The sequence below is a fragment of the Martes martes genome, assembly GCF_963455335.1.
Source record: "Martes martes genome assembly, chromosome: 3".
NCBI classification, from domain to species: Eukaryota; Metazoa; Chordata; class Mammalia; order Carnivora; family Mustelidae; genus Martes; species Martes martes.
The window spans coordinates 141,882,208-141,899,851 of record NC_137890.1 but is presented as its reverse complement, the minus strand read 5'-3'; the positions used below and the strand labels follow the sequence as shown (position 1 = coordinate 141,899,851).

The following is a 17,644-nucleotide window of genomic DNA, read 5'->3' as shown; positions in this document are numbered from 1 at the left end:
GGGGGGCTGCTGTGGTGGTGGGTTATGAAGAACAGGAAAGCAGGTAGAAAGGAGGCTGAACCAGTGGCTACTCGGACCTCAGTTCTATCTTCCAACTGAGTGGCTCCCCTTTTAAGTGTTTTAGACACTGAAGTTCAGGGCAATATGTAATTTTTCTCAAAGACCCTTCTTAAATTTAAAAAAAAAGGAAAAGAAAACTGCAGATTATATAATCTAAACTTCTGCTGAGATATAATGTGCTCTCGTTCACACTTTTAACGAAGGTGTTTTCATCTCAGAAAAAAAAATGCTTTTACATTTCCTTTTCTTCATTCATGTGTTCTTGATTCAAGTAAAATAACATCTTAATGACTTGTATTAGTTTTATATAGCTTATTTTATATTTTTGCAATATCTCTCTTATTAAATAAAAAGATGAACTGATGTGGTGCTTTTCAAAAGAAAATTAAAGACAACACAGAGATGGGATGAAGTCAATTCCTGCCCGCGCTTGACTTCAGAGTTATTTTTTCCATGCTGCCTTTGGGCTCTAAAATACTGTACTGCATTATCTTTGAGGTAGAACGACAACCAAAAAAAGGCAAAAACATTCACATAAAGAGGGAAAATGAGAAAAAAAAAAAAAGCTGTAAGAGATTTCTTTTCAATAGAATTATCATCATTAGGCTTTGCAGTCTTCTTTGCCACAAAGTTGAGAGATAGTCTTCTTAATACGAAGGGCCGTTAGGCGGGCTGCCCCATTGGCATACCAACATTCCCGCATTATTCTCCCCATGACTCGGAGGGCCTTTAAGAGAGAAAAATATTAAACACTTTAGCTAGTCACACAAACACAGTCCAAGAGAAGCATAACCACAAACCCAGGAATTGATGCTAAGCTCTGATGAAGAAATAGTAAATTTAAAACGGTATCAGAAGATCATGACCAAACCTCTTTAAAAATCCAATCAACACACACACATTAACCTTATGGAGACTAACTTTTAACTGAAAATTCAATCCACTGATTTCTGGGAATATGGTAGAGTAGCTATCTTTTAAAATCTTCTGAGAAGGGACATGAAAGACAAAAAGGCATATAAGATGAGTTGCAAATTCCTTGATCTGGATGGTAAGTACATACACGCATACTCTTTTTGTTATCCATTGAGCTACATATTAAGATTTGTGCATTTTAACATTTAATTTATGCCATAATAAAATAATGACTTGGGTGTAAATATCAAAAATTTGAATCAAAAAATAGTATAAGTGAGCTGCTAAATAAATAAGATAAATACTCAGAGTGAAAAACAATCAGAGAACACAGGAATCTGGAGATGGAAGAAATCACTGAACCAGGCGTCCACTCTGGTAACATCTGCTGATCTCACAGTCTAGAATTTCAGAATTGATGAACAACATGGGAAAGACAAGAAACACAGCCAAAACACACAGGAAGTATCAGGTCAAGATGTTTCCAAAGTCCTGAATATACAGATGAATCAGTCTTATAAGGAATTTTGTAAAGAATATTATCTAAATCTTGACTCTTGGTAAGAAAAAAAAATCAAGCCCAGGCCTTAAAATTTTACAGTAAGCCTAAACTCAAAACAAAAAGTCACAAGACAGTAGAAAATAAAGTATCATAAGCAAGAATCAATTGAAACAACAAACAGTGAAATCAAACCCATCAAAACATTAGATGCTAGAATTAATGCCCTATAAGAATTAATGACCTAAAATGACACATGAAGAGATGCTCAACATCACTACTCATCACTTCTAGGTCCTTCTAAAAAATCAATTTAAATAAAATACATTTAATGAATGCGCATTAGGAAATCAGAAAATGATCTTAGAAGGAAGCTCTGAGAGGCAAAAAGGAATGTTGAACAAAGAAAATGATAAATATCTTCTTAAGTTTAAATAAGTAATAGTGGTATAAAATTGCACTAGTATCTAATACGTAGGATTAATACAGAATAAAACAGAACTAAAATATTGGATTAAAATGGACAAAAATTGCTTTTATCAGCAATGTACAAAATCGATTACATAAAAAATGACTATGTTAGTTCTATTCTAGGAATATATGATTGGTTTAACAGTGGAAAATTTATAAACGCAATTTATCACATTAAGAGACAAAAGTAGAAAGGCTATATCATTACCTCATAGGTAGGAAAAAAGCTTTTATCAAACAAAGTCAGTTTTTATTTAACCTGATTAAAGTTTTGACAAACAATACCTACAACAAACAGCATACTCAAAGGAGAAATGTACAAAATTGTAAGGAGTAAAACATGGATATCCATTACCAACTTTTAAGCAACATTATACTGGAAGTCCTAGAAACTCAAGAAGAAGTAAAGAAAAGGCGTAAGAATTCATCCCAGAACTCATTATTTGGAGATATGATCATCTATGTGGACACCCCAAAGAATCTACAGTTTTATACTCTAAGACATCCCCCCCACATGCATATATATATACATATATATATATATATATATCAGCATTGTTTAAAAAATATTAAAATCACACATAAGACAATCAACAATAAGAAGAAAAATTGTATTCTACCCATATAATGGACTACTGCACTGATATGAACATGAACAGATTATAGTTACATATGTAGATGAAAGTGAATAGAAATTAAGAAGAATATCTACAGTAAGTTTCAATAATATGTTTCACAGGCCGCCTGGGTGCTCAGTTGGTTAAGTGACTGCCTTCAGCTCAGGTCATGATCCTGGAGTCCTGGGATCAAGTCCTGCATCGGGCTCCCTGCTCAGTGACCTTCCTCCTTCTCATGCTCTCTCTCTCTCTCTCATTCTCTCTCTCTCAAATAAATAAATTTTTAAAAAATCTAAAAAAAAATGTTTCACAATTACAAAAAAGTAAACAATATATTTTTAGCGTGAGTATATATATATATTTACATATATACATATTTATACATAAATATATATATTTTTTCTCCTAAAGAGAAGCAAGGCAATAATAAATAATCACTATAGTAATCTCTCAGAGCAGTAAGAGATCTTTGTTCTATTTTTTAAACTTAGTAGTGAATCCACTGACTGGCACTTTATTATTATGTTTAAATTTTATATATATGTTACATATTCTTTCATATACATAAAATTATTAACAATAGAAATAATTTAATTTAATTTCAATTTGGTTATAAATATTTCAAATTCTGCTTCTGAAATAAGTATGTAGGTAAGATATCTATACAAAATAGAAACATCAAGACATAATTCCTCCCTTAAATAGAAAAAGAATTGAATGAAACATGAAGGAGAGGGAAAATGAGGAGAAAAACTACCGTATGAAATAACCCTTATGACAAAGTCCAACTAAAAAATGTCACTATAAAAAGACCTGAAATATTACAATTACATATGGTAGAATATAACAGTAATAATGGGGTTGAGGGAGAGTAAAGCCATAAAACAGTTGTGGAATTAGTTAGATGGTTTGCAGTCTTTCCCTCTTTGTCTCCTCCTTCTCCCTGTGGGAACTAGCAAAGTCTCTCACTTCACGTAAGGCAGAACAAGCACTGGGATAACCACAATCTATGCCTATGACATGATGCTTACTGGATGCATTGTTGGAGATGAGGAGAGAACAGTGGTCTCTGCCATGAGGAAGCTTTTCTGATTTAAAAACAGAAGCTCAAACTTTGGCAAACTTACTGACTGTAAAGATGATTGAAATTGCAATACTCCACCTTGCATGGACACTGATGACCAAACCTGTCTGTGCTCCTACAGTTACCAGCCTCCTTGCAGGCAGATGGGGTCGTGTGACTGACTCTGGTCTGTGAATCATGAGCGGAAGTGATGTGAGTCACCTGAAGCCAAAGCATTAAAAGCCATGGGTGACCCTCCAGCTCCTCTCTTTTCCTGACCTAGACACTTGGAAACTGTTGAGATAGCAGCATCCCGAGCTCAAAGTTACCTGGATCACTGAATCACCACAGAGAGCACAGCTGCCTGACCCATAGGGGACTGTCCATAGCAAGAAATGGTCTTGTGTAAAGTCACTGGGATACTTGTTGCTGCCACTTATCTTGGTGTTCTGTGTACATACGGCTGAAGGGAATAAAATCTTTTTGAAGACTGATACAAGGACATATATTTATATATGTGGAATGAACTGGATGCCGATGAAGACAATAGAACTGTATGGTGTCTGAAAATCTTCCCCGATACTTACCTCAAAATTGTAACAGATAAAACATATGTAAGAACATAGCCTGGGGCACCTGGGTTGCTAGGTGGCTCGGTTAAGTGTCCGACTCTTGATTTTGACTCAGGTCATGATCTCAGGGTCAAGACATCAAACGTTGCACTGGGCTCCACACTGGGCATGGAGCCTGCTTGAGATTCTCTCTGTCCCTCTCCCTGTGCCCTTTCCCTAAACCCCGCCCCACTTCATTCCCAGCCAAAAAGGAAGACAGACTTACTTCACAGCTTTGCCACTGGTTGGGGATACTTGGCCGAAACTTCTGGTCACAAACAACCTTCCTCATTTCCTCTATTGAAGGATCTGAAGGCACCATGTCATAATAAGGCAACTGGTACTCCTCAACAATTCCTATAAGAAATTTGCATAATAAATTTCCCAGTGTGAATAATAAACAAAGATGCTTATTTCAAAAAGAATACCAATTAAGTCCTCTAGGCACAAGTGGCACTCTGAGAAACTGGAAAGTCAGGTTTATGAAAATTCTCTATCACTATAAAACTAAGGATATAAATAAAGCACTGAAATGAATAATTATTGCATATGTTCTAAAATATATATTATGAAAGTTTACATAATCTTGAAAATTATATAAATTTTATATAAAACATAAAATTATATCCATTTTACAAAAATAAAATTTATGCAATTACATAAAATTATATAATTTTGTATAAACAAATTGCATGTATATAATTTTAATAATTATATAAAATATAATTATATTATAAAAATTATGTGAATACTGATTTATATAAAATACCATTGTACAATTCAAAAGTAATGCCTAATTGCAAAATTTATAGCATGGTCCCATTTGGGAATGAAGTATGTTTCTCCATTAAATAACCTTTTCAAAAGAGGATAGTTTTTGCTTTTTGAAAATCGATAGGCAATCTTTCAAAAGTTGAATTTCTTACATTTGGATTTTGTAAGTACTGTACCAGAGAATGTTCCAAAGCAGCAGCAAAGGTACTGAAGATGGACAGTTCAACATGAAGGTTCATATTAAAGAGTCTCAAAAAGAAAGATCTGAACTTAATTATCAGAATATTACCTGGACTTGAGAATGTCTTCATAAAATTGCTTTTAATTAACAGTCCTTTCAATTTAAAATATTTAAGATATACCCTAATATTATGTTAACTATTTCAACAGTTAAAGAAAATTTAAGGTCAATGACCAAAAAGCAGATCTAGAAGAATATTAATATGAAATTTAAAACATTTATTACAAACATGTTTCAATCTTGCTATTCACCATGCACTGTCTTAAACCCTTTACATGTTTTAATTATTCCTCCAAACCACTGACTAAAAGAGGTAGCATATTATCCCTACTTTACAGAATGAGGAAACTGAGGCACAAAGAGCCATCAATTTGCTCAAGGTCAAAGAGCTAGTAAGTGGCAGATCTGGAACTCGATCCCAGGCTCGAGGATTCCACTATAACTTCATTGCTGCTATAAACAGCTTCATTTTCCTGAATGGTTTACTAACTTATTTGTGAATAAAAAGGGGAAAAGTATGTTTTCTCATTCAAAAGAATTTTACCCTTGTAAGTTTAAAAACTTTTTTTACCCATTGTTTTTTAAAAAATGAAATTGGTATAAGGGAAAATTATATCAATGCAAAATACAAAAACTGACAGTTGTCTGATAATGGCAGCTCTTTTAGTGAATAGTTACTCTGTCCTATGCTCTGTACTAATTAATTAATCAAATGAATCTGTTAAATCCTCAAAACCCAAGGGATCAGTTTTATTACTCATTTTACAGATGAGGGAAGTGAGACCAGGTAACTTGCCTACAGTCAGACATTCAGGAATTTGCCAAACCACGGCTTAGTGTTATGTCGGTCTCACTGGAAAGTGAAAACTCTAATCAGTTTTCTACCAGGAGTTAACTTTTCTCCACGGATGCCACAACTTCATAGACTGCATTTGTAGGGTTTCATCCTTTCAAACTCTTCCTCCTCTCATTATTAATCTCTAAACAGCTAGGAACAGTAGAGTCAGGAAGTTAGTCTTCCTCTCCACCTCTGCTCTCCACTTTCTCCCTTCCACACTCATTATCATAAGGAAAAAGCAACAATAGTAACAAAAAGCACACAAACAAAAACGGGAAAAACCTGAAAACTAGAAGACGTCAAGTCCTGTGGCTTTTGGTAAATCATTTAACATCTTTGGGTTCAATTTCTGGTAGAAAGTAGGGATACAGCTAACTGCATACAAACTCAAGAAAATTTTCAAGTGCTTCGCAAAGTATCATTAAGAAAATCAGAATTATCAGAACTGTCACCCCCACCTGAGCAGTAATCATAATACAAAATCATCATTATATGTAGGGTGCTCCACTCTTGCCACTGGAAAGATAACACCAAAGGGCATTCTCTTAAATATTAAAAAAATGATTCAATATAATGCTTAGAAAAAATACATAGAAAAAATATCTTGTATTCAGAGCATTGAGAAAAGACAGATACGAAGAGTATCTCCAACATCTTACCTCCAACTGAACACCTTCGGGCTATTTCCCAATAAACCAGACCAAGAGAATAGATGTCAGCTCGTTTGAAAGACTCAAAGATATTCACATTCATTGTATCATCCAGCATTTCAGGAGCCATATACCTTAAAAAAACATGCACATTCTGGATCCTCTGTATGACTTTATAGCAATCCAGTAAAATACAACCTTAATAAATCCTCACATAAAATATAAATTAATAGCTTACATCAATTTTAAAAGTAGATCCAAGCCACTGTAATAAGTTAAATTTATGTAATATAGCTATTGACTGAACTATAATTTTAAAAACATTTTAAATAAAACTAGAGGTCATCCTACTCAGTGTATCAAAGCACAGGTGCCAGGAGCCAAATACCTGCAAAGGACAAGCTAGAGGGAAATGCAGTAAGTAAGCAAAGCATTCAATAGGAGAGATGGAACTCAACCTCCACCAACACACGTTGCCATGGAAAGCTCCTTAGGGCAAAGAGCATCTCTTAATCATCATGGTGGGCCCAGGACTCTAACAACAGTTCTTAGCAGCATTCCATAAACACCTTCTCTGAATGAACAATTCTACTATAAATTGGCTTCCAGAAATATATACACCTTATATAGCGGCTACAAGAAAATGACAGCCTTGTTCAAATAAGACTAAAGCAAAGAAATCTACAGCCATGGGACCTGATGGAGTCTAGCTGTCCTGGGGGAATTCTGACAATTTCTCAGAGTATGAAGACGAGGATGCAAAACCCTCCCAAACTCTTAAAAGTTTTAGAACCTCTGAAGGAGTCCAGCATCCAAGGCTTCCTGGGGGGGGGGGGGGGCGGAGAGGGGAGAGGTGTCTGTGATGGGGAGACATTCCGATGGGCAAGCTGAAGTTTACTTTTTATAGGGGAAAGAAGAGAAATCCCATAGGGCTGCCCGGCTTGAATAAACTGCGCTGAAGTGTTCCTGGGGTGTCATTAAATTCTTCTAGGGAACCAAGGGAAGGACTCAGAGGTTTGGGCTTGGAATCTCAAACATGGCTTAGAGGTCAACTATACCAGAAATTCCCTATTCCAAAGAGCCTTTGACAACTCCAGGAAAATGTTTCCATGTTTTCTGACTTCAAGGCCAAGAACCCAGGAATTATGTCAAAGTAGCATGAGCTTGATATTCAAATAAAAGGAAATGGAAGTACGCTGGCCATTTGACCACAGGCTGGCCAGAACAAGAAACCGCCAGAAATCCCATTACTAATGGGCCTGTGGTAACATATATGTGGTGTGTTCTGTTTCTCTCATATTTGTTCTGAACCCTCAAAAATTCTGTTCCTTGAATGCGGGACTTGTGTCCAAACTCCTACTACCTCAATATACATCAATTTGGGAGACTTAAGAATAAGCACAATTATAGTACATACAAAAACTGCTACATATTCTTAAATACGAAGGGAGTACAGTAGCACAAGTATGTATTTAGGTAGAGTCCCTCGCTTATCATGCTCAACACATTGACTGTATCTATTGTTTAGAATGGTAAACAAATAGAACTAGCCCTGAGTTTCAGTTCATTTATGAGTATAAAGGCTTTGGTGGAGCTATGTACTGATGGCTTGTTTCTCCCCTCCTAGCCATAGGAAAATGTATTCCCGGAAACTGGCCCACTCAAAATCATGCATCGCCGTCTCTTCCACCATCCATCTCTACTGGATTCCCCACCCAGATAGCTACTGTCTGTATGACTAAAATGCCAACGTCCTTGCTTTATAACCATTCTGTCACTGACTTCTCAATGACCCAGAGAAGACTCCTTGCTTTCCTCGGCCTAATGATTTTCCATTTGGACTCCCACCTTCACCCTCAAAACACCCACACACTCACGCCAGGATTTCATGCTTATGGGGCAGTCATATGTCTGAGTGTGCCACCAAAGCTAGTGATCTCACCTTTTGGTTCCCACTTTAGGATTCTGAGGTATGTCAATTGTGTTCAGTACGGAATCATGCTTCACAGCCAGCCCTAAGTCGGCTATGGCACATGTTTCACATTTTTTCACTAAGATATTCTTTGATTTTATATCTCGATGAGCAATAGCAGGTTTACCTACGAAGCATAAGAAAAGAATACACATTTTTTTTTTTTCTTTTTCGTTGTTGTTGTTACCGAAGGCTGACTCTCCCTAAAAGGAATCACATTGAACACCTGGCTCAAAAGTCACCTCCAAAGACAGATCCTCCGCGACCATACGTTCCACATCCCCTGTCAGTCTCCACAGAGTACGCCATTTTGCCTTCTTCATAACCCTTATTACTCCCTAAACTATACTGTTCATTCACATGTGTGTTTGATTATCTGCCTCTCCCAACTAAACTGTAAGCTCCCTAAGGGCAGTGCCTGTGTGTTATTCATCAGCCTTCAGCATGTCATTGATGCTTAGTACACTAGGTGGCACTTAGTAGCCACTAGTACATTTTTGTTGACTGAACAGGGAAAGAATTAGCATTGCTACAACCGCATAAGAACATAGCAAATATTCTCTTACAAAACAAGTCTCAAACTTCTACTACCTTAGACTAGCAGTTCTCAAAAGTGACCCCCAAATCCCTGGGAGTCTTTGATACTATTTTACAAATACATAGCTGTGGGATATTAACTTTTCTGCACATATTTCAACCAAAACATAAAGGAACAACTGAATGAAGAGCATGCATGAAAATCTATGCATTAAGTCAGACATTAAAGAGATTTGCAAAAATGTAAAAACAAAACCATATTTTCACTAGATTGATTTTTGTATTATTAAAAAAATAAAAATTTTTGAAACTTATTTAATAATTATTATTAAGTAAATTAATAAATACTTTAACATTTTTTTCAATTTTAGTTTTTAAAAGAGTAAATATTAATAGATAGAATGAAAATACACAAAAACCTCTGGGGTCCTCAATAATTTTTGAGAGTTTAAGGGATCATAAATCCAAATTTGGGAACCACTGCCCTGACTGAACTAATGACTTTCTAGAGCAAATTCACTATTAGCTCAATAAATAGAAAAGACAGTGGGAATCATTTGACCTTTAAGTACTTTACATGTAAATATTTTTTTCAAGATCATATTACTATCTCCAATTATTTTAGCTATCAAAAGTAAATATTTTAAATTATTTATATTCTCTGAACATAGAGCATTTGCCAGATCTCCCAGGTATATGTGCTAAATGGCAAAGTTGGAGCCACTAGGTGTAAAAATATTATTATGACTAATGTGCAAAAAGTGTATAGGTGAGAGCTGGCTATATTATAATTTCCTCAGCTTTATAAAGTATCTCAGTGTTTCTTTACATTTGATAATTGTTTGTAATAAACTAAAATGCAATTAAACACTAATACACAACTTGGTGTTTCTATCCTCATAAACAAGCAGGAAAAACTTAGAAAACACTTACCTTGTGTACCAACAATCTCCATATGTAGGTGGGCCAGGCCACTAGCTATTGAAAGGGCCAGTTTGATCATGCCAGCCACGGTCACTATGTTTCTATTCAAATAGTCATATAAGGAACCCAGTTCATGATATTCAGAGACAAGCCAAAGTTGAGTCCAAGTTCCATTATCTAAATGTGAAAAAGTCATTTTATTGCTATAAATATATGTTGAGAAAGAAACCAAAAGTTTTTACCAATGTCAGTATTTAAAGTAAAGCTATATGGTTCACAAAGCAAAGCTAATCCTTTAGTGAGGATGCTGACGGTCCAAATGAGCAAAGTAAAATTTCTCACTGTATCTCTGAAGATACTGATATACTAGAACCTGTTGCATGTATCCACCAGAGCTACAGGAAGCTGTGAGAGTGATTCTGATTAAGTGAACAACTCCTTTCTTACTCTCTTTTTATACTGATAGCACCACGTTATAGGAGAAGCTACTGACAGATGTACTTAGGCTCAGTGTCGTGCTAAAATTACTCTGAACTTTCAAGAAAGATTGTTCCAGTACAAACCAGAAATGCAACAAATTTACACAAAGTGTTATTAATGTAATAAAGGCTAAAATTCTAAGAACGTTCATGTTCTTCACCTTTCAAATACGAAGTTGATGATTTTCCCCAAAAGTTAAGGTTAAGAGCCAAATAGAGTTACTAGACATTTTCAAGTAATTTACTTCATTCCACCAAAAGCTTATCCAGCTTATAAAATATTTTTAGCAGAACAGAAATTAGCCTACAACTTCTTCAGGTATTAGAGTCCCCGGAGCTGGCTTTAGCTTTTGGAATAGTGTCTACAACAGCTCTGAACAGTTCTGACCTGTTCTAATACTCAGAGAAAGGAAGCCATAATGAACATTTGCTAAGGACTTTTTCTATTAAATGCTTTATGTACAAGACCTACTCCTAATCCAAATATTTACTTTTCAAATCCGGGTAGTGATAAAATTTCCCAGGAATACAAAAATCAACATAACATGATAAAGTTCAGTAATAAACTAACCATGTATTAAACTAATCCTTATTCTAACTCTTTCCCCGCTCAACACCAGTGGCTATCTTGCCCTCTCATAGCAACGTCTCTGTCAGACTGTTGACTAACCAATGGAACTATAAATACCACAAAAGATTTAGAAATGAGGATGAAAGCAATGTTGGAGGTCATTTGAAACCATGCACAAAGCCTCTGATGAGCCAGTGACTGAGGTAGACCAGTTAAACTGAAGAAGAGACAATCAAGGATGATCTCCCTTGGGCCTATTGTTTTATAATCAAATAAACATCATGATTAAATTAGCCTCATCAAGATGATCCATATAACTAAAGTCATTACTGCTTTGACAACAATGCTAATTAATCTGATCAGTAGGTACACCTCAGCTCAATCTTAGGAAGGAAAAGGAAATGTTCTTAGCTTACTAAGAAAGGTCTCATTTTCAGCAGTCTGGATATTTTTTCAAAGTACATAGAGTTAAGAATTTGGAAAGAACCTTTTTTGTTTATAGCTCATCTTTATCCAGTTTATACCTGGGAAATCAGAAATCACATACCATCTGCAAACATAATTATGGCCAAAATGTACAATAATTCTAAGCCTCTCTTTTGTCATGTAGGTAGTAATAATCAAGCTTATAATAGATAAAAAATAACCACAGATTTTAATTTCCATGGGCAATGGTGGGTCCCTGATATCCACAGGTAATTTGTTTTTTAGATAGAGGTTACAATCTCTACCTCACCAAAGTTCTTCATGATTATTACTGATTCGAATTTTAAAAAATTGACTGGGTCATGTTTTGCTCATCATTGTGCCCTGTTTCCCTTTGTTATGGGAACTAATGCACAATTAAGTAAGTAAAAGCCATGCAAAAAGAAGAAAGAAAGCGTAAGTAATCTGCAAATTATACCCAGTCCCTGATTTCTCAGGGATTTATATAATATTTCATGAAATTGATTTCAATACCAAAACATTGATGCTGTCTTGCTCCACAAATCTCAAAAAGTCATACTATTTGAGGTTGTTGATGTTAAGCCTCAATAAAATTTATACTCAAAGTACATTAATAGAAAATTTCACTAAAATTGATTTGCTTGGTGCCATTCTGGTAATGTTCATAGAGAATTTGAGTCCTGGAGTTGAAGCCTATTTATACAGATGAGAAGTCCAGTCCTAGCAAAGGTGAATATTCAACTAGCATTCACTGGTATGCCTGTACCAGTTAAAACATTGAAATTTCTGTCCTCATTGGTTAACAGCTGCTATTCAAAATTCCAATGTCATCCCTTTGCCCTAGACACCCAAAGCAACCTCCCCCTACCTCCCACTCCACCCCCGGACAAGATGCCTCTCCACCTCTTCATGAACCAGCAAGTAAGCGATAAAAACTAGCATGGCATGGTTCTCCCAGGACTCTGGTCCAGCTGAAGCTTCTGTTCCGATTGGTTGATTCCTGTGCCATACCAGTCACCAAATATTTTAAGTGTCAACCTGGCTATGGCGTCATCATGATTTCATGTCACTCGTTTGCCCTGCCTTTATTGTATGGTTCTGTACATTTATCTGTGGAGAAGAGGAAAAGCATCTTCTATCCTCAATAAAGAAATTAGAATTTTATGTATTTTATTAAAACAAAGAAATTATTTATGGTGATCTGACGATGGACATGACATGTTTACTTGCTGAACCCAATTAGATAGAAAATACCTTTGTTGTCAGCAGCAATGAAACCAAGTATGTTTTCATGTCTCAGCATAACCGTCTGATAAATTTCTGCCTCCCGAAACCAAGATCTTTCATCTCTGGAGGAGAAGATTTTTACAGCCACATCTTCCCCACACCATCTTCCATGCCAGACCTCACCAAATCTACCTTTTCCAACTATCTCCTGAAGTACGATCGTCCTTGCAATTGTTCTTTGAACCAACAGAGGCAGACCTAGCCAAAGAAAAGATGGAATTGATGAGTACAAACAAGGAAGTGTCGGGAAAGAACTAACATAATCATCATTATTTTCACACAAAAGGCAAACATCGAAGCGCTTTCATAATTTTACTGATTTTGAAGAAATAAGGACCATTGTATCAAATTTTTAGGTCAAACCTAAAAGGTCAAACCTTTAGGTCAAACCTTTGACTTTTAGGTCAAACCTTTCTCAAAAAAACCACTCCAAATTCTTCACATGAATTTCTCTTCTCACATTCCCAAATAAAGATTTCTTGAACATAGCCTGCTGCTACAGATACCTGATTTTCCAGAATTGCTGGAAATCTCCCTGATTTCCCCACGAAAGCCAGTCAGGTTACTAAATACACAAAAGTTAAAAAAAAAAAAAAATGCCATCAGCCTCTGAAACAAAATGCATTGTTTCTAGTACAACTGGGGAAGAGAAGAATTCCTTGTGAATTTTTTCAAAAACCAAATTAAAGTGGCGCCTGGGTGGCTCAGTGGGTTGAGGCCTCTGCCTTCGGCTTGGGTTGTGATCCTGGAGTCCTGGGATGGAGCCCCGCATCGGGCTCTCTGCTCCATGGGGAGCCTGCTTCCTCCTCTCTCTCTCTGCCTGCCTCTCTGCCTGCTTGTGATCTCTGTCTGTCAAATTAATAAATAAAATTAAAAAAAAAAACAAAAATTAAAATTGCAAAGTGAAGAATCAGATTCACTAATCAAGTGAGATAATCATGTTACACTAAAAAAAGCAAGGCATCATCATAGGAAACACCAAATGGACATTCTTTGTGAAATAAAAAAAATTCAAAGAAAATATATTCCAAGTATATGTTAAAAGTTTAGATTCTTTGAACCAATAACCCCACCTCTAGAATTCTATCCTAAATATTTAATGCAAAATGCAGAAACATTATGTCAAAATATTTAATACCTTATTGTTTACAGGAAATAGAAGGAAAAGCATCAGAAAATAGAAAAATTGTTAAACATAGTGCTGTGATTAAGAGAACAGATAAATTTAAAGACCTCAGTTCCAATTTCAGCCGTGCCACATGGTAACCACGGGCAAGTATCGGAACTTTTCTGAGCTTCAGCTTCCTCATCTAAAAAATAGGGGATATTAACAGTACCTATCTCATAGGGGTAACATAAGAATAAATTAGCATGCTAAGCACCTGGGACAGTATCTGGTATATTACATACTCAGTAATGGTTAGCCCTTAATATTCTATCTTAGAACAGATTACTTAGAGCAAATAATAATAATGCTGCTTATGAGGAGGTATTTCTTAATGACATGGGAAAATACTTTTGCTATAATGTTAAATGAAAATAACACAGTAAATTCGACTCATCTAAATAAGTATACCTAGCTATTCAAAATATGCACAGGAAAAAGCCTGTAAAGGAAATTTGCCAAATGTTATGATGGTTCTGCCTATTTAGCGGAATCAGGATGAACTGTGATATTCTTCTTTCTAATAAACACTTTCTTAATTTCCACAATAGGTACTTACCACTCTTATAATTAGAGGAAAATAGGTAAAGAGGTTACAGTCTAAGTTTACTCTGGGAAGTCATGTCTAGTTATTATCCATGTGCTCAGATGGCTTGGAAACTCTCATTGCTACAGCCCTCTAAGCTCTGCGGGGTTCGGCCTCTGCTCCTGAAATGAGCCATGGTTTATTCAGATGTTCTCCTCTTCCTAAGAACCACCCACTGTGGCTAAATAAGCACAGACTATAAGGTTGCTATTATGGATCTCAACAATTAGTCATACAGCCCCATAGCCAGGAACTTCTGAGATCATCTAGTTCAACTTTATCATTTTAGGGATGAGAAAATCGGGGCCCTGCAGTAATCGAAGACTAGCCCAGAAATAGGCTCTAGTGGGAGGCCAACCTACAGCTGAAATGCTGGTGTTCAGTCCAAACTCTTGCTCTCCCTCGAGGGAGACAAAACATAAGGGACTCAATCTCACAAAACAAACTGAGGGTTGCTGGGGGACGTGGGGGTATGGAGAGGGTGGCTGGGTTACAGACATCGGGGAGGGTATGTGCTGTGGTGAGTGCTGTGAAATGTGTAAGCCTGATGATTCACAGACCTGTATCCCTGGGGCAAGTAATACATTATATGTTAGTAAAAATAATTTAAAACAAAACAAAACAAAAAAACTCTTGCTCTCACCATTCAGTGGATATGCCCGCAGTCTTCCCCTGTTGGGAAGCAAACTCAAAGGGCCATTTCTTCAGGCTATGGCCAAGTTTACTACTTGACCATGCAGTAAAAGTTGTACTAACAATTATCAGGCCAAATTGCAATCTCAATCTCTCTCCTCCCTCCCCGATCTTGCACGCACACACTCACCAGAACACCACCATCAACTGACTAGAGAACTCGATTAGCCTCTGTTTTCAAACTGCAAATTGATCAAACACATGACCAATGCCACAGACCAGGGACAGAGGAACACAACATCAACAAAGGTACTGAGCACAGCAATTAAGCTGAGACACTGAAACTCAGGGAAAGTTGCTTCGGTATCTTTCAAGGCAACCGCTCCAAATAATCTAGTTCTTGTTTATACACTTGGGGATTTCATTTTTCATTTGAAGATACATACACTTTGCTTCTCTCTGTAGGTTCATTTTACTTTTTTTACTTTTTTTTTTTTAATTTTTTGTTTTTTTTTTATTTTTTACCAGCACTTGTAGAAGCTGATGCCTATCTGATGGGAAGGCATCTGTCAGTAATGTCACCACCCATCAGAAGAGTTATATTGGGACAGGAAAGCAGCCGTTCACCCACTTTCTCAGAAGCCACCTAAGATGCAAGCCATTCTTAGAAACAGTCCAGCAGCAGATCTGTTCACTTGCCTTGCTTGCAGGTATTTTATCTCTTTGAAATGACCTGGTCAGGGGTAAGCCTCACAATTTTTGTTTTTCAACATCTAACAAAATTGCCTTTGCCTAAATTTTGCCGGCCAATTAAGAGAACCAAAGCGGAAGCAGAAGCACCTGATTTCCTCCCAATGAATGAGCTTTCATGATGGAAAACTTGTTGCAGCTCTCTGATTACCAAAGGCACTGTCGTCAGCAGGTACTTTTAGCCAGTGCTCACTGCTAAATGGATGTAGCCAACTCTAAGAAAAAGTGTCTAAGACTATTTCAAACTGGTCATTAAAATCATCTGTGCTTGGGTACATGTACAGCTTTCTTTTCAAGATCTTAGAATAATCTAAAGATGAGAGTTCAGAAGTCAATAAACCCAGATTTAGGTTTAAAGATGCACAAAAACACCAAAATATCTTAAGGTTTATTTTTTAAATTTCACGTCCTGGCTCATGACTACTTTCTTAAACTAAATATCCATTCTCCAGTTATAAAGTCTCTATTATTTTTATTTGAGAGGGAAATTCTTAGTCCTTTTAAATATATTCAAGGAGGAGCTACTTAACGTCTTCGGATGAACTGAAATGCTTGGGGGGAATATTAAATAGTTATTTAATCACTTGAAATTTATCAAGAAATTATATGAGGTTTCAAGGAATTGGGCACAAATCAGAGCACTCTCTGCTCATATTTTGTGCCTAGAATGTCACTAGTGTCCAGGAAATTAGCACCCAGTGGGCCCCAGGATGTAACAGTCAAGGAAGGAATGAGTACTGAATCTGAACAGCTTTACTTTTAAAGGAAGAACATCAGTTTTCTATGCAATAATTTAATTTGGATTTTAGTTCTATAAACTTTGCAGTCTGGAGACATTTTTTTCTGGGATGCCTCCTTTGAAAACATGCCACCTAATTTGTGCAGTGATGGCACACACATTGAGACCATGGTCCATGACATAGCAGGGGACCTTGCCCCCCAAAACAACAAACTCTCTGGACTCTGTGGGTGGCCTGATTAGGCCTCTCTTTCCTGGACTCTTTGGGGACTCTAAAGCTACTTCCTGTTAAATACAGATGCTCATACAGATGCTACTGTCCCTCCAGCATCTGCCCTTATTCATTGTGCCTGCCTGGATGCACCTAAAGGCCGTGGGCTGGGGAGTTTCTTGAAGTCTGTTTGGGGCAATCATCCTAAAAGCAAGAGGGGTCCCAGGGGCTCCTAAAGTGACCCACATAGGCTTACCCTAGTTCACTTTTCTGCAGTACTGCATGCCGGCAGGATTTCTGGACATATACATGAGGAAAGGTCATTTTAGAAAGTTTATTATTACAGGGAAATCTGCTTGGTCGCCAGAAACCCAAAATGGCCTCATATGGTTTGTGCGATGAAAAAGGCTCATTTAGGCCATAAAACAGCCTGGTCTTTTGAATTGCTTCACCAGGGGTTGGGGAGTTCCATTAAAGAGGAATAGACTTACCATACTACCTTAGCAAAAGTCAGCACAGGAGGGCTGCGCTACTCCCTATCATCTCTGTTTCTGTGCTTTAAGAATACATTCTTGATTTTAATTTCAGGTCAGCTCCCCGTTGA

At 36.7% G+C, this 17,644-nt stretch overlaps 1 protein-coding gene across 3 annotated transcripts in view; it reads right to left on the bottom strand.

Moving 5' to 3' along the window:
* Window positions 1-661: 661 nt before the first annotated feature.
* The window catches only part of ACVR1C (activin A receptor type 1C), a gene marked incomplete at both ends in the record, with an annotated part of 71,955 nt that continues 54,972 nt past the window's right edge, over window positions 662-17,644 (bottom strand). For 2 of the 3 annotated variants that reach the window (XM_080798996.1, XM_080798997.1), the window contains 6 exons: window positions 662-787; window positions 4,463-4,593; window positions 6,749-6,873; window positions 8,682-8,838; window positions 10,182-10,349; window positions 12,924-13,154. In XM_080798996.1, coding sequence (XP_080655122.1) covers window positions 662-787; window positions 4,463-4,593; window positions 6,749-6,873; window positions 8,682-8,838; window positions 10,182-10,349; window positions 12,924-13,154 — 938 coding nt within the window. The remainder of the gene's footprint in view (window positions 788-4,462; window positions 4,594-6,748; window positions 6,874-8,681; window positions 8,839-10,181; window positions 10,350-12,923; window positions 13,155-17,644) is intronic. The other variant, XM_080798998.1, reaches the window with a different exon arrangement.